The sequence below is a fragment of the Callospermophilus lateralis genome, chromosome 19 (assembly GCF_048772815.1).
Source record: "Callospermophilus lateralis isolate mCalLat2 chromosome 19, mCalLat2.hap1, whole genome shotgun sequence".
Classification (NCBI taxonomy): domain Eukaryota; kingdom Metazoa; phylum Chordata; class Mammalia; order Rodentia; family Sciuridae; genus Callospermophilus; species Callospermophilus lateralis.
The window spans coordinates 28220070-28244606 of NC_135323.1; the positions used below are offsets into that span (position 1 = coordinate 28220070).

Below are 24537 nucleotides of genomic sequence, written 5' to 3' on the forward strand. Positions count from 1 at the left end.
ATCCATAGTCTGTGACCCTATTAGACAGAGCCAGGCCAGTGGGCCAGGGCATGTGGGAATGATTTAAGCTGAGCCTGAAGGAAAGACCATAAATAAATAAACTAACAAAGATTCCCAGTTGCCTTGTTGACTGGGGAGTTAGGGGGCTACCCAGGCATCTGCACAGGGCAGGGGGAGGTCCTGGGTAGTTGCCAGGTCCCTAGAGATGACTAGCCTACAGCCTTTGCAGGCCACCTAATCCAGCCTGCACCCACCCACTTACAGATGGGGACAGCCAGCATCCCACCCCATTCATGCCCCAGGTGTGACCTAAAGGTGCAACCTGTCATCTGTGCGCTGCGGCCTGGGAGCCGCGGATTAGAGCCATGGGCGGGCCCTTCAATCTCCAGGATTAACTCACAGAAGGGAGCTTAGCAGGTGGCCCAGAAGTGACCATCCCGCCTCGGGTTTGTCTGTCCCGCAGGGCCCCCGGCTCCGGGGCCACCGGCCATGTCCTCCACCGTGAACAACGGGGCGGCCAGCATGCCGTCCCCACCCGACGCCGCCAACGGCTTCGCGCAGCCCGGAGCCTCGACAGGGGCCTGGCCGCGGGCAGAGGAGGAGCTGCGCACGGCGGAGCCAGGCCTGGTGAAGCGTGCGCACCGCGAGATCCTGGACCATGAGCGCAAGCGGCGTGTGGAGCTCAAATGCATGGAGCTGCAGGAGATGATGGAGGAGCAGGGGTGAGTGATGGCTGTGGCCAGCTGGGCGGGCCAGGCGAGGAGCGAGGCGAGGGCCCAGGCCCAGGCCAGGGGCTAGTCCAGCAAAGAGCCAGGGTCTTGGGCCAGCTGGGCCAACCATGGCAAGCCCAGCCCACCTTTCATTTCTCTGTTTGTTTATTCAACCTACAAATTGTCTTTGAACACCTGCTGTCTGTCAAGCTGGGCTCTGGATTCCCAGAAGTCAAGGAGACACAATCCCCAGGGGGAGAGGGGCACTTAAACACCAATGACAAGCCCATCCCCATTACCCACGCTTGTAATCCCAGTGACTTAGGAGGCTGAGGCAGGAGGATGGCAAGTTCAAGGCCAGCCTCAGCAATGCTATCTCAATTTTTTAAAAAAAGGGGGCTGGGGATGTAGCTCAGCATAGCACCACTGGTATCCCCGTCTGTGAAATGGGTGGATCAAGCTGCCACACCAGTCCTGCAGCCAACAAGAAAACACTGGGATACTTAGTGTGTACCAGGGATGACTGTGGCTTCAGCAAAGGAATCACCTGCTGGGTTCAGGTCACTTTCTGTCCTCAAAGACCACCCTCACACCTAAGTACTGTCTCAGAACAGACACAAGCATGTTAACATCCACCACCAAGCAGACTAGAATCATGGTTAAAGGACAGGGGAGGTGAGGGCCAAGCGCTTCAGGAGCCGGAGCAGAGATTCTGCCAGGGGAGGGGAGGCTGTCAGAGAACAAGGCATTTGAATGGGCTCTGGAGGATGAGTAGGAGTTTGTCACACCCTGGGTGGGGAGCAGTAATTCCAACCTCTGAGTGCACTCGTCAGTCAGAAAGGGTTAAGGACATGCACACGTTCCCATGTCTAGCGGGGCTAGAAGCCCCCTCTCAAGGAGCTGGAGACACAGGAACAGAACAAGGCTGGTCCATTCCTGCAGCTCCAGGGACAGTCGGGGGTCCGAAAGCTCCCTTGGCATCTGTCCAGAGTGCGTTGAAACAGTGGGCTGGAGCAGGGCTGGCCCCGAAGCAACTTGTGCCTGGAGCCACATGGAGCCCAGACGAGGCCCGAGTCCACAGTTCTTCAAACTTCACCTGCGTCTGAACGTCCAGGCCCCTGGGATCCCCAGGGGGTAGCCGAGACAGGGGCCACCATCTCTGCAGAGCTCAGAGAGACACTGAAGCTCAGACAGCCACAGTGGAAGGCCATCGGGAAAGTGGGCCACGGCCAGGTCTGCACTCAGCCTCCAGGGCAGCTGCAGCAGGGCTGCTGGGAGGGAGGAGAAACAGGGACCCAGTGCCCAGGGGGGACCAGGTAGGTCCCCTGCAGAAATGGATGGCTGAAAGGGAGGACACTAAGGGCAGAGAGGAGCCCCCAGCCGGCAGTGAATGAAGGGATGGGACGAGCCGGGGTTCCGGGCCGGGTAGAGGGGGCGGGAGCATCCTCTGCAGAGATCACCTAGGGCCTTTATTAAACCTGCGGACCTGCTGACTTGGAGACTCCAGGGCTGAGGGGACTGGGGTGGTGTGGGTGGGGAACGAGGGTTGACAGGGACAGGGAAGGAACAGCCCTCCTCCTCCCCGAGTCCCCCTTGCCCTGTCAACCCTCCTGCCCCCACTCCAGCCCTCCTCTTCCCTGACCTTCCCTCCCAGGGCCCATCCCATCTCTGAGCCCTCCTTCCTGAGCCCAAGCAGAGGGCCATGGGGTTTGGCCACATCCTCTCCTTGGCATTAGACCCCCAGCGTGAAGGTCTGCTGCCTCTCTGGGAAACGCCCTCTAGTTCTCAAGTGGGGCCCTTCTCCCTGCCCAGTCCCCTTTCAGGTGGCCCTTAGACTGTAGTCTCCTCTGAAAGCTGGACTTACCCTCCCCACCCTTCCTGTCCTTTAGTAACCATGTGATCTGGGGTGGGGGGCACAGCCTCTGAATCCGAGCTGTCCAGGCTTCCCGCCTAGCTTGACCTTGGCCAAGCCATGGCTTCCTTACAGGTACCACAGGTGACCTGCCTTTGGGGGCTGTTCTGGGGGCCCCTGGACCAAAGCACAAATGGAGCAGGACCCTCCAAGTGCTTGGTAACACTGGGACCCAGCGGTTTTACACAGTCTCGTCACTGGTATTCATCTCTGCCAACGCGGGTCCATTTGTATTTATTTACGAAGTTCTCAGGCATTTGACAAATACTGCCACCAGTCACAGGCAGACAGGCTCACTGGCCCCATTACAGAGCAATCCCTTCCCTTAATGTGGATGGGTGGCTGGCTAATTTGCTGGCAGTTGACACCGCACTTGAAGTCACCTTCCCAGGCAGCCTCTGCACGCAGGCTGCGGGGTTCGGGGACACAGGGCCCCGGCGTTCATGATGCGATGCTCCCCCTACTCCTCAGCATCCCCCTGACCCCACCCACCTCTTGCCATGCCCCTCCTCGTGAGGACACAGGGCGGTGACAGCATGGTTCTGCCCCTAGCTGGGCTGCGAGCCTTGAGCCCTTTCCTCTCCCTGTTCTGATTGCCCATCTGTAAAATGGGAATGCAGCCACCCTCACCTTCAGAGCAGGTGCGAAGAAAGGACAGGCAAGATTAAGCCTTCTGGGGCTCTTCTGGGGCCCTTCCAGGGTTCTGAGGTCCTTTCCAGGGACCTCACCCACCCCTGCCGTAGTAAGTGATCCGGGAAAACCCCCGAGGCCACAGTGAATTTGGCGAGTCCTTCCCTCAAGGTCACAGAGTGGAATGGAGACTGAGGAAGTCCGAGGGCAGGAGGAGCCCTGGAGCCAGGAGGCCAGGCACCGAGGACGACCTCAGTGCCCGCCCCGAGCCCCTGCTGTGCCCTTGACTTTGAGCCTGAGGCTTTGGCCACGCCAGCCAGGCCCTCTGCGTGGCCTTAGAGTGGCAGATGTGCCACCTCCTCAGGGAGTGTGGTTTGGAAAAGCCTCCTGCCTGCATATCAGCCTTGGCCTTCTGAGAAAGCAGAGAGGAGGCCCAAGTGACTCCTGAAGCCCTGCTGCCCTGCTGGCCTGGCAGAGGTCAGGGGTGAAAAAAGGCAAAGAACCTGGACCCTCTGTCCCCACTGCTCTGGAGCCAATAAGCCTCAGTGTCTAGCATTTATTTAACATCTACTGTGTGCCAGACTCTGTGCAAAGGGCTTCGATGGCATCACGTACCTTAATCCACAAGACACTCTTCCCAGGCTGGTCATGTCCCCTGGTCATGTTCCCATTTCACAGACATAAAAGGCAAGGCTAGGAAAAGCATATGGATTTGCCCAAGGTCGCAGAGCTAGTAAGCTGGGGTGTCAGGACTAAAAAGGGGCTACCTGGCTCTACTGCGTGTCCCCTCGATGACTGTCCCCCGTGGCCTCAACAGAGAAGGCTGAGCCTCAGATATCTGAAGGAAGAGGGAGACTCAGAGGTGGCGGCACACTTGAGATTTCTCTGTGCAATAACCAGATGACATCCCTGGGCCCTCAGTGTCCCCAGAAAGACACATGGGGCAGAGAAACCCTCCCACACCTCTGAGATACTTCAAACCAACATTCCCGCCCCCCGCAGTGCCTGGGCTGGGCAGCTTTCCCATGACCAGCTGGCCCTGGGGTGAGTCCTAGGCCTCTGCACATGGGCCACTCCAGGTCTTGAAGAAACCCTCCTCTCCACCCCAACACACTCCACAGACCCCCAGCTACGGGGCTTGGACCCTGTCCACAGCCCCCTCTCGAGAAGCTGGGGAGCTGCCCCAGACTTGCTCTTGGGCCATCTCCTCCCCTATTCTGCCTGGCCCAGGGTCTCATGCCAGTGACCCAACTAGCCTCTGCCTCTCTCCCAGGGGTCTATGAGTCAGGGGCTGAGTGCTGTTGAGGGCCTGTGCTGTTTGTCTCTGCTGGTGACAATGAGAAGCTAGTGTCCTAAGGAGAAGATGACATGGAGTGGTTGTTCTGTGTCTTCAGTTGCTTACAGAGAAGCCACCACTCCTTCTTTCTGGGCCTAGGGACAGCCCAACTGACCAGCCCCAACAAGCAGCCAGGCCAACAGACTGGCATTTCCAGGGGACATCAAGACTGCAGTTCAACAGAAGCTGGGGTGCATAGGGCCCAGAAGTTGGTGAAGCCGGGTTACAGGCCTCAGCACAGGTGGCCTGCACCCCACCCCAGCACACCAGGCCCCAGTCCTGTCTATCACTGCTGCACAGGAACCTCAGTCTGCAGAGAGTCAGGTCAGGGGCCGGGTAGGAAGGAACCCGTTCTCCTGCTCCAGCCCCCCGTGCAGAGCCAGTGGGTCCCCAAGTCCACTCTCCCTCCTAGATTACATGTGTCCCTTGTTTTCCCTCCATTCTCAGGATCACTCTGACTCACCGTCTCCTACATGAATCTGGACAGTGGCTCAATGTCAGCCTCCCTGCTTCCAGGTCCCTGTCCCCACTGTGTTCAGGTCCCTCTCCTCCAGACACACGGCACTGGAATTATCTTCAAACTCTCTAGTGCCTCTCCATCACCAGCTACTCATTTACCAAAACATGTTGGATGCCACAACACGGCAGGCACAATGCCAGGCACCGGGGACATCACAGCCAAGTAGACAGAGATGGCCCATGCCCTCGGGAATTCCAGGCCAGAGCAGGACACAGACAAGTCGAGAGAGAATTACTGGAGCATGAATCACCTGCCAGGGTCTGGGAGGGTTCGGTTGCTATGGAAACACAAATGCCGGCCCTGAACCTGGCGGGGGGGATCCGTCCTGCTGTCGACACCGAGAGAGGCGAGTCTTGGTGCTTCAGCCGTGACAGTTTCCACAGGGTGAGCCTGGATGGTCATCGGGGAGTCCAAGGACGTGTTTGTTTTGAGGTCCTGAAGACTTGCCACTTGCTGCCTGCTAATGTTTTTGGAGGAGTGCAGGGAAAGACCAAGGGGAGGAAAAGAGATGGGATCTTTGAGAAAGAAGAGCCTTCCATTTTCATAGACAGGCTGAGTGGGAGGGTTGGCCCTGCCATGGGGACAGACACAGGGTGGGGATCAGATGGCAGGGACAAGATAGGACACTCCCCCATTCCCTGTTCCCGTCCTGGTGCCGTGTCTTCTGCCCAGGACAAGGAATGACCTGTAGCCCAGAGAGGTCATGACACAAGATTCACTCAGTAACAGCCACTAGAACCAGCTATGGGTCAGGGGAGAGGCGAGGTGCAGAGATCCTGGGGGGCAGCAAGGACCCAGTCCAGAGGCAGAGATGTCTGAAGGACTGCGAGGCCAGGAAAGCACTGTGACTGTGCTGCAGAGAGGGGATGACTGACCCTCGGCAGGGGCAGGGGCAGGGGTAGATAACTGTATCCTTTAGTCCCTGGCCTGAGTTCAGGCTCCAGGAGGGAGAACAGGGCAGAAAAGTCAGGAGCGCCCATCAGAGGCCCGGAAAGGAGAGTAAAGGATGTTCCATGGGACCCAGATAAGCCCCTTGGCCTTGATCTGGCAGTGGCGGTCCTGCTCTGAGGACCTCCCAAGGCTGCTGTGAGGATCAGCCGTCAGTGAGGCCAAGTAAGCAGAAAAGGCCGTGCTTTCCAGGTGTAGTGGCACACCCCTGTAACCCCAACAGCTGGGGAGGCTGAGGCAGGAGGATCACAAGTTCAAGGCCGCCTCAGCAATTTAGCAAGACCCTATGCAATTTAGCAAGCCCCTGTCTCAAAATAAAAAATAAAAAGGGCTGGGGGTGTGGCTCAGTGGTTAAGCACCCCTGGGTTCAATCCCTGGTACAAAAAACAGGGGGTGGGGGTGGAAGGTGCCTCTGTCCAAGCCAGGATTCTTGCTTCTCCTGAAAAATGTCTCAGAGATGGGGGACAGCGACCTCTGGGGCTGGAGTCTAGCACACACCTGGATCAGCTCTCCTCACCTCTGGGAACAACTTTTTTTTTTTTTTTTTTTTACTTCTTCTCATGATTGTTGAGTCTCCCTGTGCTGCTCAGGCTGGCCCTGAACTCCCTCACTAAGTGATGCTCCCACCTTAGCCTCCTGTGTCACTGGGACTAGGGCCACCCCTGACCCGACTCCTCCCTCGGTCTGGTTGTGTTTGGGCAGCTGGCCAGCCTGGTGCACACAGATGGGCCTTGGGCCTCCTCAGCGCCGAGGGCCTGACCAGGCTCTGTGGTCAGGCAGGCGTGTGCCCACAGTTGTGACCCTGGGCTAGGGAAGAGGCAGAGGGAGAGAGCAGAAGCCAGGAAAGCAGGCCTCCAGCTCCCTGTGCCCCACAGGTACTCCGAGGAGGAGATCCGGCAGAAGGTGGGAACATTCCGGCAGATGCTGATGGAGAAGGAAGGAGTGCTCACCAGGGAGGACCGGCCTGGGACCCACATGTGAGTGCTCCCTGGATAGGGGCAGGGTGGGCACAGAGGGGAACTAGAGGAGCCTGTTGGGTACTCCCTCAGAGGGTCAGCGCTGAGGTGGGTGGAGGAGGAGAGAGCATGGAGCTTGCTCGCTGGAAGTTGTGGCCCGGCCCAGAGCACAAGATGAAAACCCAGTGCCTTTCCTGTGGTGGCCAAAGGCTCAGCAGGTCACGAGGGTGTGGGCTCCCTGGAGGCCTTGTCTCTGCAGCCTCAGCTGTGGGCCTCAAGGCAGGCTTTGCTCAAACAGGGATGTTATAGGGAGGTAGATTTGAACGCAGAGCAGAATAGAACCGCACAGCACTTGAAACCATGATGAAAATGGGTCCAGCTGCATTAGATGGGTGGGCACAGGCTGAGCCTGCTGGGGTCCAGCTGTGGCTGGAGGGCTGGCCCAGCTCCATGCCTGCCAGGTGGTGTGTGCTCTGGGGTACTACTGAGTCCACTTGAATGCGTCTTCACCTTGCTAACCCCCGATTTCCTCACCAGCACCAGCATCCCGGGTTTTTCTGGTGGGAAGCATAGGACAAGGACCCCAGTAGGGATTGGGAAGGCCTTCGCTGCAGACTTTCTGCTCTGCTAGGATGGACTCTTTCCCAAGTTGCCCAGTTAAACCTCATCTCTCTGGTCAGGACAGTAGTGAAAGCAGTCAGAGTCGACCTCTGGTTTGGCAGGGAGGTTCAGGGTGACCTCAGGAAGCCAGGCTTAGCCTGCCCAGTCTCTCCTCCTCTCTGGACCCTGGCTGAGGATCCAGGGTTGGCCGACACCAAGTCCTTCCCTTCAGCCGCTCAAAACTCACCACAGCCGCACCATTGCCTGTCTCTGTGGGCAGGACTGACCCTTCTCCTCCCTTCTCATTGTCCTGACAACCAGATTCTCTCTGATGCTGCCACAACAAGAAGACCCTGGCTCTCTGACCTGTGCCCCTAACACTGCCCCAGGGCCCTTATGGAACACCACCCATGTTTTCCTCTCCCATGTGAGTGAGAACAAGAAGCCTCTGGATCCAACTTGTTCCACTGTCTCAGAGCCTTCCCTGTGACAACCGTCACCTCTAGCTCGAGCTGGAAGTTCTTCCCTTTCTTGGTCTCCTTTCTCTTGCCCTAGTTCCTATTCCAAAGAATATTGCACTCCCTCAACCCTGATTTCTACTTAGCCATGGTCCCACATTTCCTTTCCTTTATCAGCCTAATTTTCATAAGCACCCACTGTCTCCACTTCTTTAAGCCATGGAGATGTGGCTCTGTCCCCATGACTCTGAGATCTGCTTGGCCACGGCCACCTGGGCTCCACTTAAACTGGCCTGTGGCCTCTCTCTGGCATGTGCCACCATTGTGCTTCCCCTTCTGAAAGCCCACTTTCCCCTCTGCTCCCAAGGGGCAGCTCCCCATGAACTTCCTCTGCCCCTCTGAGGGTTTCTGCTGTGTCCCCTTCCCCTGCCCACTTCCCAGAGGTTGGTTTTCCACTAAGCTGTCAGTTCCAGGAGGACAGGATCTTAGTCATTTCTTTTGCTTGTATCTGGTACCTAGAACAGTGTGGCTCACCCAGTTTCCCCCAAAGCCTCGGTTTCTCCATTCATGCAGTAAGAGAGAAGCCGTCTTACAGTTCAGGCATCATGAATGGCATTCAAATAATCCTCCAAACAAGGGATGCAACCAGCTGAAGAAGCAGGCCGTCAGGGCGCAAGGAGGGAGAATGGGGAGCTGTCTGTGGTGCTGAACACAAGCTGCCCTGGTCCGAGGCACAGAGGTGGCAAAGAGGGAGGGCAGGCCGCAGTCTGGTCTTGCTCCTTCCTCTGACCAGGTCTTCACATCTCAGCCCACTTCTTAAAAGGGGTATGGGAGAGTGAGTGTGGGCTCTGGAGACAGACACCACCTATCCAAATCTCTAATTTCCCAATCCCCTGTGGGGATCCCAGCTCCACCAAACCCAGTATGTGACTTGGGCAGGTCCTTGACTTCTCTGGGTCTCCATTTATTTACCTATGAAATGGGGATGTGAGTGTCTGTGTCACAGAGTTGTTGAGGAAATTAAACGAGACAGTGGCGGGGGACGGTGCCTGGTACAGAGCAATCATACGTCACGACCTGAAAATCACCACCACTATCCTATAATCACCCGGCGAGGGCAAATGCCCAATTGACCTTGATTTCTTCCCTTCTGCCTGCTGTCTCCATCCTCTGCAAACTGAGGGGCTTCCTCCAGAGCCTATGAAGCCCTCTGATCCTGCAGCAGGCCCTGTGCTCCTCTGGCCTCCCACCACTATAGACTGGTATATGGGGACTTGGAGAGATTCAATGCCCTCCTAGGTTTAAATGACAAAGCCAGACACACTCTGGGGGGGGGGGGGAAGACTATAAGAGCACATGCTGTCTTCACCCACAGGGGCAAGGTCACTCCCAGAGCTTTCTGTCCCCAAGGGCCATTCTTCTTCCTTAGGTTAACTGGTTTGAGTGACAGCTCCTTGTAACAGTTGCCTCTCCCCTAACTGGACACCAGAACATCATACTGTTGCAGTGTCTAGATATGACTCTATGGACGGTGGGAACCAAGTGGGATGTGGTCAGCAGGTGTCTGGGAATTTTCCCCTTTGGGAGGTAGATCACTTGGTGAAATTGGAGGGACACTAATGAGACAGCTGGGGCTTGAATTGGGTTGTTGCAAGGAGATGAAAGAGAAGAGGCAAGGTGCCAGGAACATTGAAACCAGACGAGCTTATGGCTCTCGAGGTTGCTTGGATGTGCTAAGGAGCCTCAGTTGGCTGAGGCTCCTTAGAATCCATGAGATCAAGCCTGGCTACCTTTGCTGGTTTCTAAGCCTCCCACTCCCAGAACCCGGCCCCACTCCCACCCTCAGCATGGGCCAGCCTGACCTGCTTGCTGTTCCTTGGCGTCCTGAACATTCTCACTTCCATCCTTTCTCCATTCTGGACCCTCAGCCCCCAAACGCTCTAGCCCCCTTCACATGGGTTCAAATACACCCCTCATGCAAGCGGCCTCTAAAATCTGCACTACTGATCTCCCTGGGGGAAAGTTGCCTCTTCTTCTCTTCTGAGCACATTCAGCATTTTCTGTGCTTCTCGAGGCTGCCTTCAATTCTTATTTTTTCCCCAGTCCAACAAACAACCTTTAAGAAACATTGTTTTCATAGTTATATAACAAAATCCTGTTTGTGGAAAACAGTGCTCATAAGCTATTTCCTTACATGAACAGAAGGACCAAATGCCAGGTTTTCCCCGCAGTGTAGCTAGGGGTATACAGAATGTGAGCTCTGGGTACCTCCTAGTTTTATCCACAAGATGGGAATATTAATGGTGGTCTCTGTGTCATAGAGCACGTGATGATTCAATGAGATAAGTACATGTTAATTGATCAGATAGTGCCTGGCACCTGGGTTAGTAATTGTAATAGGCAGCATATCACTGCATGGTGCTAGAGCTGATCCGGCCCTGTTCCTGCTCCCACCCAAGGTCTGCGACAGTCCTGGCATGCAGTCTGAGTGGCTGAGCAGAGAGGGCAGACCCCATGCCTGGAATCCCCCCTCGTTCTGGATGCGTCATCTGCCAGCTGGCCATCACGCTCCAGGCTAATGGGAAACAGAGTTAATTAGCAGAACTGCTGGCCTCAGGAAGAGCATGTGGCCTGCAGTCTTCACAGGGTCTGAGCTCTGCCAGGGTGACAGGTCCAACGTATGCCTCACAGGGCTCTGTGTCCCACTGCAACACGTCCTCTGTCCCTCAGCAGCAGACTGTTGCACCTACTTTGGTCATTTCTTCAGGGCTCAATCTGTTGGTATAGTGGGCAACACCTCCTGTGCCTACTCCATGCACATGATGAGGGTCAACTAGGTAACAAACATGAACCACAGAGCATAAAACATTAAATACATCCAGAGCACACATCTACAGCCGTCCCTATACAGCAGGGAAGGGCCAACTGAGCTAAAAGCCCCAGCTCTGGATATGGACAGGGAAGGTCCACCATCAAATTCAAAGCCTGTCCTATTGGCACAAGAATTCTCAAAGCCAGTTATAGCCAGGTACAGTGGCCCATGCCTTCATCCCAGCAGCTCAGGAGGCTGAGACAAGAGGATCGCAAGTCCAAAGCCAGCTTCAGCAACTTAGCTAGTCCCTAAGCAACTCTGTAAGACCCTGTCTCTAAATAAAATACAGAAAAGGGGTGGGGATGTTGCTCAGTGGTTAAGCACCCCTGGGTTCAATCCCAGTACCAAGAAGAAGAAGAAAAAAAGCCAGTTGCATAGCTGAACTTAATACTTACTGTAAAGGCCTCAACTCTACAAGGACTATTCCTTTCCCTCTCTGGGTCTGTTTTTCCATCTATAAAATGGGTACAGGTAGTTTCTCTAAGTTAGAAAGTGGGATAGTGAAATGCCGAGAGCCATTTAAACAATAGAGAACGTAATTCTTAGTGATATTATCATTCAGAGGAAATAAGATAGGAGAACCCGGGTTCTAGCCCTGGGAGATCCCCTCAAAACAGTTGTAGGGGAACCAGGAGCACAAAGCCAGCAAACGGGGCTGAGGCCTGAGATGTAGCTCAGTGGTACAGCACATGGTCAGCAAGTTCAAGCCCTGGGTTTGATCCTTAGGACCTCAAAAAGCAAAGAGAAATGAAGCCAGCAAGAAAAGCCTCAGTCCATATCGATTTTTGTCCCTGAAACTCCCAGAACAAATCCTAGAAGGCTTTAAGGGCTGGGAACGTGGCTCAGTGATAGAGCGCCTTCAATCCCCAATATTGCAAAAAGCAAAATAATTAAAAAAGAAGATACAGAAGGATTTGAGACCTTGCCTCTCTCCCCAGGCCTGCTAGATACCCTAAGCCCATCCTCCAATGCTCCCAGCAGATAAGACCCCAATGGTCCACCTAGCAGGGTCAGGAACATGAGAGAGACCCTTTCTAGGAGTGCAGATGGGAGAGGCAGTTAAAGGAGGGTGGGGAGACAGTGTCCCGCAGGAGGTGCAGCCCAGACTGAGCTATTTTATTTTGTAAATAACCTTCAGCATGTTCGTGTCAGGATCAACTGAAGCTCTCACTCCCACTGGCTCACCCACACACTATTTGAGGTGCCCTTATGTTTTGCTAAAGACTGTATTTTATGTGTCAGACGTTCCTGCAGATGATGAGCCATGTAGGGGGTGACAGGCCCTCAGAGTATAGAGGGCTGGGCAGGCAGAGGGAGTTGGAGATTCAAGGACAGGGACAGGAGGTAGGAGGCCACCGGCTTCAGGGAAAACCCACAGAGAAGAGCAGAGAAGTTTGAATGAAGGGATGTGGGGGTGTTTGGCTCTGCGGGGGCAGGAAGGTGACCTGAGTCTCTCCTCCATCGCCCCAGAAAAAACTCCCTACTACCTGAGTAACTCCAGGGCTGTCAGGGCCAGCTCAGTGTTTGGGAATTGGATGACACTCTTGAGACTGGCCTCCAGGCTAGATAACCCTGTCATATTTGGGTTACATTTTTATTTTTAATACAGATTTTGTCTTTAAATGGTCCATTAGTGGCCGCATGCTGGAGATTTTTTCTTCTTTCGCTCTGTACCTATGACCTGCCTCCCTTTCCTCCGTCTCTCTCTGCACTGCAGCGTCATTTCTCCCTGGAAGAAGCATTGGTGTGTAAGTGCTGGCAGGCCTCCAGCCTGACAATGGCTACCAGGTGCAGGCAGAACCGTCACAGGCCAGGCCTCATGTCAGGGGCTTCACAGAAAGAAGCTTACTTAGCCCTCTGCTCAAAGCTGGGATCTTCTTTTCCTCCTTGTATAGATAAGGACCTCTATCTGCCAGCGTGGTCCTGCTTGGACCCGAACCCACCTGTGTGAATCCAAAGCTCCTGTCCTTCACACTCTGCATTGGAGCCCTGGCCTCCCTCTGTGGGGGGAAGGTGAGCTAGGCTGGTGGCACCAAAGAGAGAAGGCAGTTCTCCTGAAACCAGGGCTGAGCCTCCCTCTGGGAGGGGCCCCACCTGAACCACTAAGGATGACAAATGGAAGATGAGGGTTCGCCACCCTGGAACCCATTATGGTGAAGCCAGGGAAAGTCACTTGTAAGCTTCTTGAAAAAAAAAAAAAACAACAACAACAACAAAAAACCCAGTATCCATTACTTTCATGAAATTTCCAAAAGTCACTCCCATCCTGGAGAAGAAGCCCAGAGAGGGTCTGACAGGGCTGGGGGTGCGGCTCCCTCTGGACTGCTTGCCAAGCATGCCCAGGGCCCTAGGTTCAATGCCCAGCACCGAAAGAAAAATAGGGAGATGGGGGCGGCCAGGGAACATGACAGGTCCCGGGCCACGCAGTGACTCAGGGACAGCGCATGATGAGAGCTTGTCTGAGGCTTTCAAAGCCCTTGCTCTTCCCGGCTGCCTGTAGATAGGAAAACAAAAGCAACACGAGAAAGGCGAATAGGGACGAACTCCACTTTTAGCAGATGATGGCTGGCGGCTCCGCAGTTGAACTGGGACAGGAGGTTGTCGGTCCCCACTGAGTGAAGCAGGGACTTCTGCGAGATGGATGGCGAGTGTGGGAAGCGGCAGAGTGCTGAGGCCCGCACCCTCCGCTGCCGGCGGGTGATTGATGAGGACAGCCCGGGAGCGGGAGATGAGCAGCAAGGGCTCAGGAGGCTGCAGAGGGGAGAGAGGAGAGGCTATGAATATTTCAGAGGCTGAGGCCAGGGCGGGAGGAAAGGAGGGAAAGAGGCGGGAGCCATAGGCAGGGGGCTCAGGGACTCAGAAAGACAGACGTCAGCCAGGGGGAGGTCAGGAGGGAGCAAGAGAATGGGCCTCAGGGAGGGAAGGAGGGCGGGGAGGGACTCCTGAATAGAGCGGAGGGGTTCAAGGACACAGGGGTCAACAGGGGGCTCAGTGAGTGGGCGGAGTTCAGTGAGTGGGACCCAGACAGAGGAGGGGACACGGTGAGGAAGAGGCTCAGGAAGGAGGGCAGACTGAAAAGGGTGGAACTTAGAACTTAGAGGGCTAAGTGGGCACCTGGATGCTCCTTTTTCTCTTTGCAAACATTGTCACTGAAGACTGAGGACCTGGAAGGGCAGAGCCGGGTTTGGTTACCCAAATCTCCGCCTGATCTTTAAGGGTGGGGGCCGCAGATGCTGCCGCCCCGAGCTGATGACCCCCAGGTCCCTTCCTGGAGCCACCGCCGCACCCCGCGGACCTTGGGGCCAGGTCAGCGCGTGGGGTCCAGGAACGGGCAGCGGGAAGGAGGTCCGCAGAGACAGGTAGTCAAAGTCCTTGTCGCCGGCAGCGTGGCGGAGACCCCACGGCCAGCAGAGGGTGCAGAGCCGGGCCTGGAGTACGCGCCTTTCGAGGAGGATGACGGCCCAGTGGACTGCGACTGCCCAGCAGCCTGCTACCGCGGGCACCGCGGGTACAGGTGAGCGGTCGCCAGGACGGAGGGGAGGGCAGCGCGGGGCCGCCCCACTCACCGCCCCTTCGCCCCTTCTCGCCCAGAACCAAGCACTGGTCCAGTAGCTCGGCGTCGCCCCCTCCCAAGAAAAAGAAGAAAAAGAAAGGCGGCCACAGAAGAAGCCGGTGAGAGGCCCAGGGCCCCGGGACAGGCGCGGGGAGGGCGGAGGGACCCCCAGGTGCCTGTCCTTGTCCAACCGTATCTGTGAGCCCTTCACCTGTCTCAGCTCCTTCTACTGCTAAACACCTTCCCTCACTCAACTCCTCCCCTTCTCTAGGCCCCGCCCCCTCGTTGAGCCCCTCCCCTTCACCAAGACCCCACCCCCAGAACTGGACACGGCAACCCGCCTGGGATACCAACAACCCGGCCCTCCCCCAAGGTTTCCGCACCCACCACCCCAAATGTGTGGTGCCTCATCTGTCATTCCTCCGTCCTTGGCCCCCCTTCCCTGCCCTGAGTGACACCCTAGGGCCCCAACTAACATATCCATCTGTCTGTCCTTTCTCCTGGCTTCTACCCTCAGCAAAAAGAGGAGACTAGAGTCAGACTGCAGGTCAGTAATGGGGGTGGTGGGCAGGCTGGGACTCAGGATGGGACATGTCTGTGGGTGGGACAGACCCCAAGGTCATCCTGCTGGCAGAAGGCCTCTTACCTTAGGGCTTGGACTCTGGACACTGCCACAGGGCCAGCTTTTCCCCACAGAGGCCAGTAATCCCACCACTGGAAGCTGTAACCTTTGGGATTCCAACCACCTTACCAAGGGGCCTGGAAGGGAAACAGGGACATAACACAGACAACCATCTTTAGGGACCTCGCCAATCCAATCTTTGGGCCTCGGGTCACACTGTACAATGGGCAACTGGGCTTCATGGCCTGGAATCCCCTTCCCAGCTTCCATACCCCAGCCCCCAAGCCTTTTCCAGTCATTTCCAGCTCCCCTCCCAGCTCACTCCTGTGTCCACAGCTGTGGGAGCGCCTCACCCCTGCGCAAGAAGAAGAAAAGTGTAAAGAAGCACCGCAGAGACAGGTACCTTACCGCCCCACCCTCCGCCCAGCCTCCTCTCGCTTCCATGGGCCCTTTGGGATCCCCAGGCCAAACCCAGCCAGCTCAGGAGAGCTCCTTTATCACCACACAGGTCTGATTCTGGGTCCCGGAGGAAGAGACGGCACAGGTGAGCAGTGCTGTGCGGAGTATGGGTTAGGGGCTTGGGTCCCTGAGGCCCACCAGAAGCAATGACAATGACAGGAGATGGGTCATGAGTCTGGCCCAGCTCCATCCTCCGACTCTGGGAACTGCTTCTCAGAGCCAGGTTCGGAGGGGTTGGGGGAAGCATACAGACCAATTCTTCGCAACTTTTGTCTGCCCAGGAGTCAACCTTGACATAGGTAGCTCAAGAATTTCCACTACCCAAGGGGTGTGTCTGAGAAAGCAGCAGCATCAGGACCCCAAATGTGCAGGGAAAGCAGATGGCAGGCAGAAGGACCTCCATGCATGGAGGGCTCAGTGCTGCAGCAGACAGTGGGCAGGCTGGGGCTAGAGCTGGAGCTTCCAAGGGGCAGGTACCAGTCCCCTACAGGCCTGACTGGTGGGGCTGGGAGCCCTCACCGGGACTCTAAGCAGGATAGTGACTTATCCAGGACATGCTTGGGGAGGGGAAAGGAGGAGAGGAGAGGATAAGAGAGGCCCAGGCAGGGAGGGGGGTTGGCCAAGGGGCAGCAGAGAGGTGAGGCCAAGAAATTAGGAGACTCAGCACAGCCCGGGTGCCTGGGACCAAAGCTGTGGGGCAGTTACATTCCTGTAGTTGACGTCAGAGCCAGACCTCCTTCCAGCAGCCCTGAGGAGGGACAAAGTCCCCAGTCCCTTCCCTGCGATGGGACCTCAGTGCCTGAGACAACTGGGCAACACCTAATCCTGCCCCTGCAGTTTCCTCAATTTCCCATCCTCCCTCCACCCACCCACACACCACCCAAGCCTATGGGTCATTATGGGCCCCTGCTATCCCAGCATGGTCACCATCAGCATGGGTCCTGGAGAGGACCTGGAAGCGAGCAGGGCTAGACCAGCTTCCTGAGGAGACTAGGGCCTAGCAGAGATGTGCAGCTTCTGGAGCCCAAACCCTTGGCCTCCTGGGCCTGTCCTCACTCAGTCTGCTCCTGGGGGAAGGGCATGTCATGTATCATCACATTGCTTCATTCTGGGATCAGAAGAACTAAAGGAATCTAATGTCACCAGTGAGAGGTGGCATCAAGAAGGGTGGCATCTACAGGGACTTGGGGCAGCTTGAGTCTTTGAGACCTAATTGGAAGTTTCTCAAACTTTCCATCAAAGGCAGAAGGTACTGGAGTTGGGGGACCTGCCCCAGAGAGCTGTATGGGGATGGGGGTGGGCAGCTTTGGGGAAGCCCTGGATATGGATCCAGAAGTCATTGAAAAGCAAGGAGATCGTGCCCAAGAGAAGCATCTCTATCCCAAAGCCCAGGTGAGCTGCCCATGGCTGGGTCATAGTCTGAGAGGAGGGGGCACAAAAGAGGTATGAAGGGGCCACTTACCACAGTAGCTCATTGGGGGGCCTGTCCCAAGATATGTCATAGGCCATGCAAGTCACCTTTTCAACCCACCAGAATTGCACCCTCATGCTGCCAGATCCGCAAAAAAAAAAAAATCCCCCTTTCCTCTTGGGGCCTGGAAGCACCCTAGCAGATGAGACGGCAGGTCCCTGTCAGCCAGGGAGGAACACATTTCAGGCCGTAGCCAGGCACAGTTCTGATCCAGAGCTCCAAGGCCCCACACACCTCCTGTTCTGCTCAGGCTTGGTCTCTGCTTCCTACAGATCTCGGAGCCCCAAGAGCAAAAGAAAAGAAAAGAACAAAGAGAGGAAGAGGTAAGCCCCTCCCCCTCCCTTCCATCTTTCCCCTGGCCTTTTAGCATCACAGAATGAGGCCTCAAAGGGATCTGGCTCCCGGTGCCCACCTTGCCCAGGGGGAATTGATCCCACCCCCAGAGAGGAAGCCCTAGGTGAGCCAGTGGCACTGATGGAATGCAGGCCATTGTCTGTCTCCCAGTCCAAGGTCTTTTCCATCCCAATCTTTCTGACCCCCCTGCCCTCCCCAATCTCAAGTCACAAGAGGAGTAGGTGAGGGATAGCCAGCCAGGTCTTTAGAGGCTGGGACTGCCTAGGAAAAAAGACGCCTTTTCCTAACTGAGACACTTGACCTGTAGGGGCCGCTGTTCTCTGCAACCAGCACTAGCCGCCTTTGGGTAGTTTTATAGATGAGACCATGGGGATCTGCAGTGACCTCCATCAGATTTCACGGGGTCCCTGCAGGCAGGTCAGGCAACCCCAGGGCTAAAGTGGGCAGAGCTTAGGCACTAGCTGGTCCCCTCCCCCACGCCAGGCCTCATGCAGAGTCCCCAAGCCGGAGGTCCCACCGCCATAGCAGCGGCAGTTCCCCCAGCCCCTCGCTGTCCTCGCACTTCAGTGACTCCGGATCACCTAGCAGGTAGGCTTGGCCCTGGGAGGGCTCAATGTGGGCTTTTTTTCCTTTTGGGGGTGCAGGGTGGGGGTATCAGATTGAGCAACGCAGGGCTGGTTGGCAGGGCTGGTGGACAGATGTCAAATGATCAGTAGGTAGTCGTTGGCCGGGGTCCTGCAGGTGGCCACCTGCAGAAAGAGCTGAGGTGCCGCATACCCTGAGGCGGATGGCAATCATGACAGTGCGGCTACGTTCAGGTCCAAAGGGAGGGTGGGAGTGACCCTGCTGCATTCGAGGGAGCGGCCTCCAGCAGAGGGGGCGTCCCACGCGGGCTCCCCCATTCCCCCGCCCCCAGGCTGAGCCCCAAGCACCGAGACGACGGGCGAAAGACGGGCAGCCAGCGGTCCAGCGGGAGCCGGTCGCCTTCCCCGTCAGGCTGCAGCGGATGGGGATCACCCCAGCAGAACGGCGGCAGCAGGCAGCGGAGCGGAGCGCACCGTGGCCGCCCTGGCTCAGCGCACAGCCCGCCCGATGTACGTATGCTCTGTTTTGTGGAGGGTTCCCGCGCCGCGCGGGATGCGCCGTTTTGGGTGGAGGGGTGATGTGGTCACCAGAGGGGCGGACACGAGTGTGTCAAAGGGGCGGGGCTGCTTCCTCCCTACCCCTGCGCCCACCGGCCGTACCCCCATCGAGGGCGTCGTAGCACTGGAATTTCCAGGAGTGCTCTGGTTGTTGGGCCCACCCGGCCCTAATGGAAGGGTGAAAGGGGCCTGTAAGCTTGGACCACCCTTGAGCTTGGTGAACTGAAGGCCAGGCAGGGGCTGACCATCCAGGCACTCCGTTGGTACAGAACTAGGGAGGAACAAAGGTCTCTCCCTCCCCCAGGCCCAGCGGGGAGCAGGCAAGGACATTGGTAGGAGTCACAGTCAGATACTGGAGTCAAGAAACAGGAGCACACTGCCCCCTCTCAGAGTCCCTCCCCTGACCCACTGCTTCTGCCAGCTCCTCTACCTCTCTCAGGTCCCTTGCCCATCTCAGTCCCTGTGCTGCAACAAAGCTGCATTTCTAAAATCCCTGTGCCTTGGAGAATCTGCCTCTTCGGGCACTGCCCACACTTGGACAGGTGTCTCAAACCTACTATTCCACTTCCCACAACCTACCCTCCTAAGATACCTCCCAGGGAGCCGCCCTCAGGGGCTCCACACCAACACCATCCACAAAACTGTCCCCACCTAACCTCCAGGAGATACACAGTCACCTCTACCCCACAGACAGGCATGGTGCAGGCACGAGATGGCGGATGGGCTGGCTGGGCAGAGGTTCTCCAGACCCTGGTGTCTGTGGGTTATAGGGTACAGGTTGACACCCCTCAGAAAGAGGGGGTGGCAGTGCTGGCAGGGGCACCCGTGAACTCTGGGACCTGGGGTAGGGAGGCCTGCAGGCTCCTCCCCAGACCCACAGACTGCCCTGGAAGCCGCGGCCAGACGGGGAGAGCTGCCCTCCGCAGACCTCAGGTCTCAGCAGCGAATGTGTCCATGTCGGTCAGTTTCATTTTGATTTTTGGCTAATTCCCTCCACTCCCTTTCTTTTCTCAAACACCCTTCCCCTGGGGGGCTCAGAGGAAAGGCAAGGGCAGCTGATAAATGTCTCTTGATCTCAGTGTTGATTTTTTACTGAAGGACATTACCTGTCTCTAGACTGTCCCACCTTAAAAAGATCCAGGTTTGGGGCTGGCTTCCGAGACTGTGGTTGGGCCACATGGGAAAGGTCTAACTGAAGGCCCCGTCTGTCTTGGGAGAGGGCATGCAAGGGTAGCTGAGGGTAGTCCTGGCAGGGACAGCTACACAGGCCCTGGAGCTGATGGGGGGAGCCAGAAGTGGGCGTGGCCACCCTCACCTGCCTGAGCACAGAGTCATTCCCCAGGGCAGGGTCGTAGGGCGGGGCTAGACAAGATGCCCACTGGGACCCTGCAACCTGCTTAGCCCCAAACCCCTTTTCTTCAGCATCGCCTCCTCCTGGGGCCTCCTGAGAGACACAATCACAGATTGTCTCAAACCAGGGTTGAGAGCCCCTTCCCCCTTCTGGTCCCTTCCTGGCTCTGGAGTTTTGAGCAACTACCCCACCCCTGCAAGAGTCCTGGGCTCCTGCATACAAAATACCCCCACTGACTTGAGCAAGCCGATGAGGAAGAGGACCTAGCCTTGAGGAGGGAGACTCCGCAGCACCCAAATCTCTTTTCCCTCCCAAGTGGTGCTCCATGAGGATGTGGCCCCAGGAGTGTTCCAGGTGCCGGTGCTTTCACACTGCTCAGAGCATTGGCCCCAAATCCTGTTCCTGTCCAAGGACTTGGGAGATCTGGGGCCTTGAACACCCGGGTCTCTAACATGCCCTGGCATCCCCTCTTGCCTGAAAATGCTTTGGGGGGAGCTAAATGAGGCCCGTTTCTTTCCCATCCAGAGAGGTGAGATGGGGGGCTGGGGTGTCACGGACTTGACCATTAACGACAACTACAAAAAAAAGGGCTTTGGACAAAAGTACTGGGGGTGGTATTCTTGGACCTACCTTTAAAAAGAGAGAGAGAGAGAGAAATGGAAAAAAAAAAAGAAAGAAAGAAAGAAAAAGAAAAAGCTCAACATTTTTAACCCCGTCTATGTTTTTGTTTGTTTTTTAGCCTCTCCCATTTGAAACGTGGTAATATTGTGATTCCATTTCTTGTTTAGCCGGCAAGGGAAGAGGGTGGGGAAGGTTATGTCATTTTTCCTGTTATTTTGGTTTTTGTTCGTATTTCTTTTTCCTTCCTTATTTCATTTTTCCTGTGTAGTGTACAGAAATGCAAACTATCTCTCTGGGCTGTTTTTTTCCCCTCTCTTCTGTGTTGTTCTAGAATTTTGCTTTTGTGTGTGTCACTGTGGGAACCTTTCTTCCTAACGCAGAGATGGTTTTGAATTTTAAGTGAACATTAATCATAGACATATCTCTCTATGCTTATTTCCCCCTCATTATCAGAATTTAAAAGGGAAGATAAATGCTAAACTGAAATGACATCCACACCAATTCTGCCAAATCATTGGCAGATCCCCCTCCACCCAGGGCACCCCAGGGCAAGCACTGGAACTGTTGCCACTTTTAAATGAACAAAATCAGTGCTTCTGAGTCTGTGAAATAAAAAAATAAAAATAAAAAGGGCTGGGACATGGCTCAGTGGTTAAGCACCCTGGATTCAGTCTCTAGTACCAAAAAAAAAAAAAGTAGACCCAAGGCCTCTGACCTCAAGACCCTCTGTAGAGAGGTAGTAAATGGAAAGAATATGACGGGAGCCCTGAGACAGAGGACAAGGATTTGGGAGAAGGATTCTGGCTGCCTGGGCTCCAGCCTTCCCCCACAGAACCCTCCAGAGGTCTATGGCATGCTTTAAGTCCTCTCAACTCCCTAGAACTGGGGCCTGCCCACATTAAAGAACTAGGGCACAAGTGACCCCATGTTCCAGAAGCACACTCTATTATTGCTGTCCAGTTCATGTACAGATAGGGAAACAGATAATTAGGCACAGAGAGGGAAGGGAGCCACTCAAGGATACACAGCATGGGATAGAAGAGTAAAATGCTGAGCAGGGGACCTCATGGGAGAAGTCCTTCTGTCGGTGTCACCTGGAGCCTTTGCCAGGCTCCCTTCAGCTCCATGAGCCAGGCGGGTACTAGCTTCCCCACTCAAGGCTCCAACACCCTGGCCATAAAGGGTGTTCAGAGTTTGCCCTCTTAGAAGCGTGGCCACTTTGGCTTTGGCCTTGGCTCCACCTGTCTCTAGCATTAGAAAGGTCAAGGAAGGGCTAGGGGTGTGTCTCAGTGGTAGAGCAGGCGCTCTGCCCAAGTCCTGAGTTTGGACCTCAGCACTGAAAAATAAATAAATAAATATATGTATATATGTATGTGTCAGGGAGATTCGGAGGGGGCACCATTTGGTGATAGCGACAGAGAAGTCTCAGGGCAAACCTTCCGTGCTCTCTCTGGCCAACATTTCATCACACAGTGGGCAGCCTCCAGTGACCTCAAGAAGAGGTGCCTTGGCCCTCCCTGACCTGCCTCCCTCAGGAGGAGCAGCGGCCACAGCTGTAGCAGGGCGGCCAGGATAGGAGAAGGAGGCTCTGCAGTTCTCCCAGGTCGTTCCCCTCATTTCCTAGGACAGAGCCAGAAGGCAGGAAGGATGAATTTTGCTAAAACGATGCCAATGCCCGAGGGCCAGGGACAGGGGTTGATCTGACGCAGGACCGGTCCTCCCGATTGAAATTGTGGTTGTCTTCCCTTTTAAATGCACCCGCCTCCTCCACCGCATCTGTCCACTCCGGCCTTGTTTAAACAGCTTTAACTTTTCTCTCTTCTTTCTGTCTGCGTCCACCTGTCTGTCTTTCTGCCTCCTTGTGTCTGTTTCCTTCTGTCATTGTATCTGTCCTCTCATTTCTTCTCCTCTCTCTGTTTCTGTCTCTGCCTCTCTGTGTCTGTCCATCCCTCTTCCTCTCCTCCCCTCTCCCTGGACATGGGCCTCTCTCCCATGCTGCCACCACCTCTTTACCCCGCTGTGGTTCTGCTGCCATCAGCCGCTTCCTGCATGCTCTCTGGAAGGTTCCTGTTGTGTAAAGAATTGAGGAAAGCTTGGCTGTCAAAGCCTGTGGTTCAAAAAAAAAAAAAAAAAAAAAGCAAACAGAAATGGCTGGGCAAAAGCCCCTTCCCATCCCTGGGACCAGACCCCACACCCACCACCACACACTGGCTGCCCATCTGCTGGCTCAGAGGGGGAGTGCAGGAGCGTCACTGTCTTTGCCCCGTCTGCATTCCCAATGCGGAGACCTTCTTTTCTTTTTTATTATTGCATTCCTGTCCCTGACCACTGAGAAGGTAGGTATCCCGGCTCCGCTGTGCGCTGCCCCTGCTCCATCTCAGATAAGCCCCGCCACTCTGCTTGGTTTGAATGTGGTTTTCTTTCTCTCTCTTTCTCTCAACCTGGCTCTGGTTGGTTTTCTCTTCCTCCCTTTTCTTTATTTGAGTGACTACTCATTTGTAACTTGCACTTTCTCCAAATGAGCTGCAAATCTGTGTTCCCTGGTTTGTCATTTGGTTTTCTTCACTTCCCCTGATGACTTTTCTAGTTCATCTCCTCCTTCTTCCTATACAACCCCTCTGCCCGCCCCAGGCCCTCCTCCATCTCCCTCTTTCTCATTTTGTTGTCCGAATGCATTTCTGTGTGGTGTAGCATCCAACCGTGTGTCCCTGGACTGCGCACTGCGGTGGAGCCAATTTGAATTCTGTTGTCTGGAGAGCTTCTAAACCCCTTGCCTTCATCCTTGCCAGCCCCTGGGTGTTTGGTCAGCCCCTGGCCCTCAGGGTCCACCTGGGCAATAGGCAATGGTGGAGTGGATATGCTGGGCCTCTTGACCTCCAGATCCTGGAGGAGTTTTTTATTGAGATCAGGCACAAGGAAAGAGCCTGTTTTCCCTGCTCCCCGCCCTGGTCTGGGCCAACTGTACCAGGCTGACCCCTGGCTGGGTACAGGTCGTTTTCTGGCAGCAGGATGGAACTTGGGGGTAAGAGACACAGGGCTCTGGGGCACCCACAGGCACTAAAATTGAGCCTCAAAGCTCCATCTCTTAGGTGTGATGGTCTAATAACTGCAGGGGTTGAGCCGGCCAGGAGCAGGTGCAGGACTTTGAAGACCAATTTGACAAAGTCTCCGTGGGGTGTTTGGGGGATGAAGTGGACTCTTCCCTTCCTTTCCCCTACCCACTAACCAACTTGGACAGCCCTCCCCCGACTCCCAGCCTCCTTTCAACCTCTGCACTCAAGCAGCTTAATGGTGCCATTGGTGCAGAATGATCCAAAAGGGACAGTCACTAGGGGGCCAGGATTCCCCCAGGGGTTGAGGCAAAACCAGGCTTAGGTCCTGAGACTTGTGACTCTCTACCCAGTGCTCATCCAGCCACACTGAGGGTACCAGAGTTAGAGGCAGGCATTCAGGGACCCACATTTAATGGGTTCCTTCCCACCAGGGAGTGTCTATAGAAATGTGGTGTCCCAACCATGCTGAGCCTCAGGGGGCCTCCAGCTTCAACTTTGAAAAGAGAAGGCCTGGCTGTTACTCCCCACCCCACGCTTACCCTAGGGCAGGTGCTGGGCACTCACCCACTCAGAACATTCTTGCAGGCCAGGGGTGGTGCTGGGAGGGGGACAAAATGATTGTTCTTCCCAGAGGGGGAACAGAGGCAGCCTCCCAACCTGTTGGGGGCCCGGAGGCTTCGTCCTGCGGATGGTCTGATGTGCCCAGGATCCCACAAGAGAGATGTGACCACTGCGAGAGGCAGTAGGGAACAGGCCTAGAGCTTCCCATCCTGTCATTGGCCCTCAGAGTCCCGGGATCAGGGGAGCATACTGTCCCTTTCTACATCCTCCCATGGTCTCTTCCCCTCAAGCTTTTCTTACAGGAGCCAAAGCAAAAATGTCAGCTAGCAAGTGGCAGCAGGGAGCAGGGCCTCTGAGGCAGGCAAGGCCCCTTGGCTGCCACTCACTCGCTCAGTCGCTCAGGCTCAG

General features: G+C 55.7%; 1 protein-coding gene across 1 annotated transcript in view; it reads left to right on the forward strand.

The window, feature by feature from the left end:
- Nucleotides 1–489: 489 nt before the first annotated feature.
- Srrm3 (serine/arginine repetitive matrix 3) overlaps nucleotides 490–24537 on the forward strand; it is a 31490-nt gene continuing 7442 nt past the window's right edge. The window contains exons 1-10 of the mRNA XM_076840736.1: nucleotides 490–722; nucleotides 6932–7033; nucleotides 14328–14456; nucleotides 14534–14614; nucleotides 15013–15042; nucleotides 15454–15516; nucleotides 15626–15661; nucleotides 17320–17370; nucleotides 17885–17989; nucleotides 18318–18495. Coding sequence (XP_076696851.1) covers nucleotides 490–722; nucleotides 6932–7033; nucleotides 14328–14456; nucleotides 14534–14614; nucleotides 15013–15042; nucleotides 15454–15516; nucleotides 15626–15661; nucleotides 17320–17370; nucleotides 17885–17989; nucleotides 18318–18495 — 1008 coding nt within the window. The remainder of the gene's footprint in view (nucleotides 723–6931; nucleotides 7034–14327; nucleotides 14457–14533; nucleotides 14615–15012; nucleotides 15043–15453; nucleotides 15517–15625; nucleotides 15662–17319; nucleotides 17371–17884; nucleotides 17990–18317; nucleotides 18496–24537) is intronic.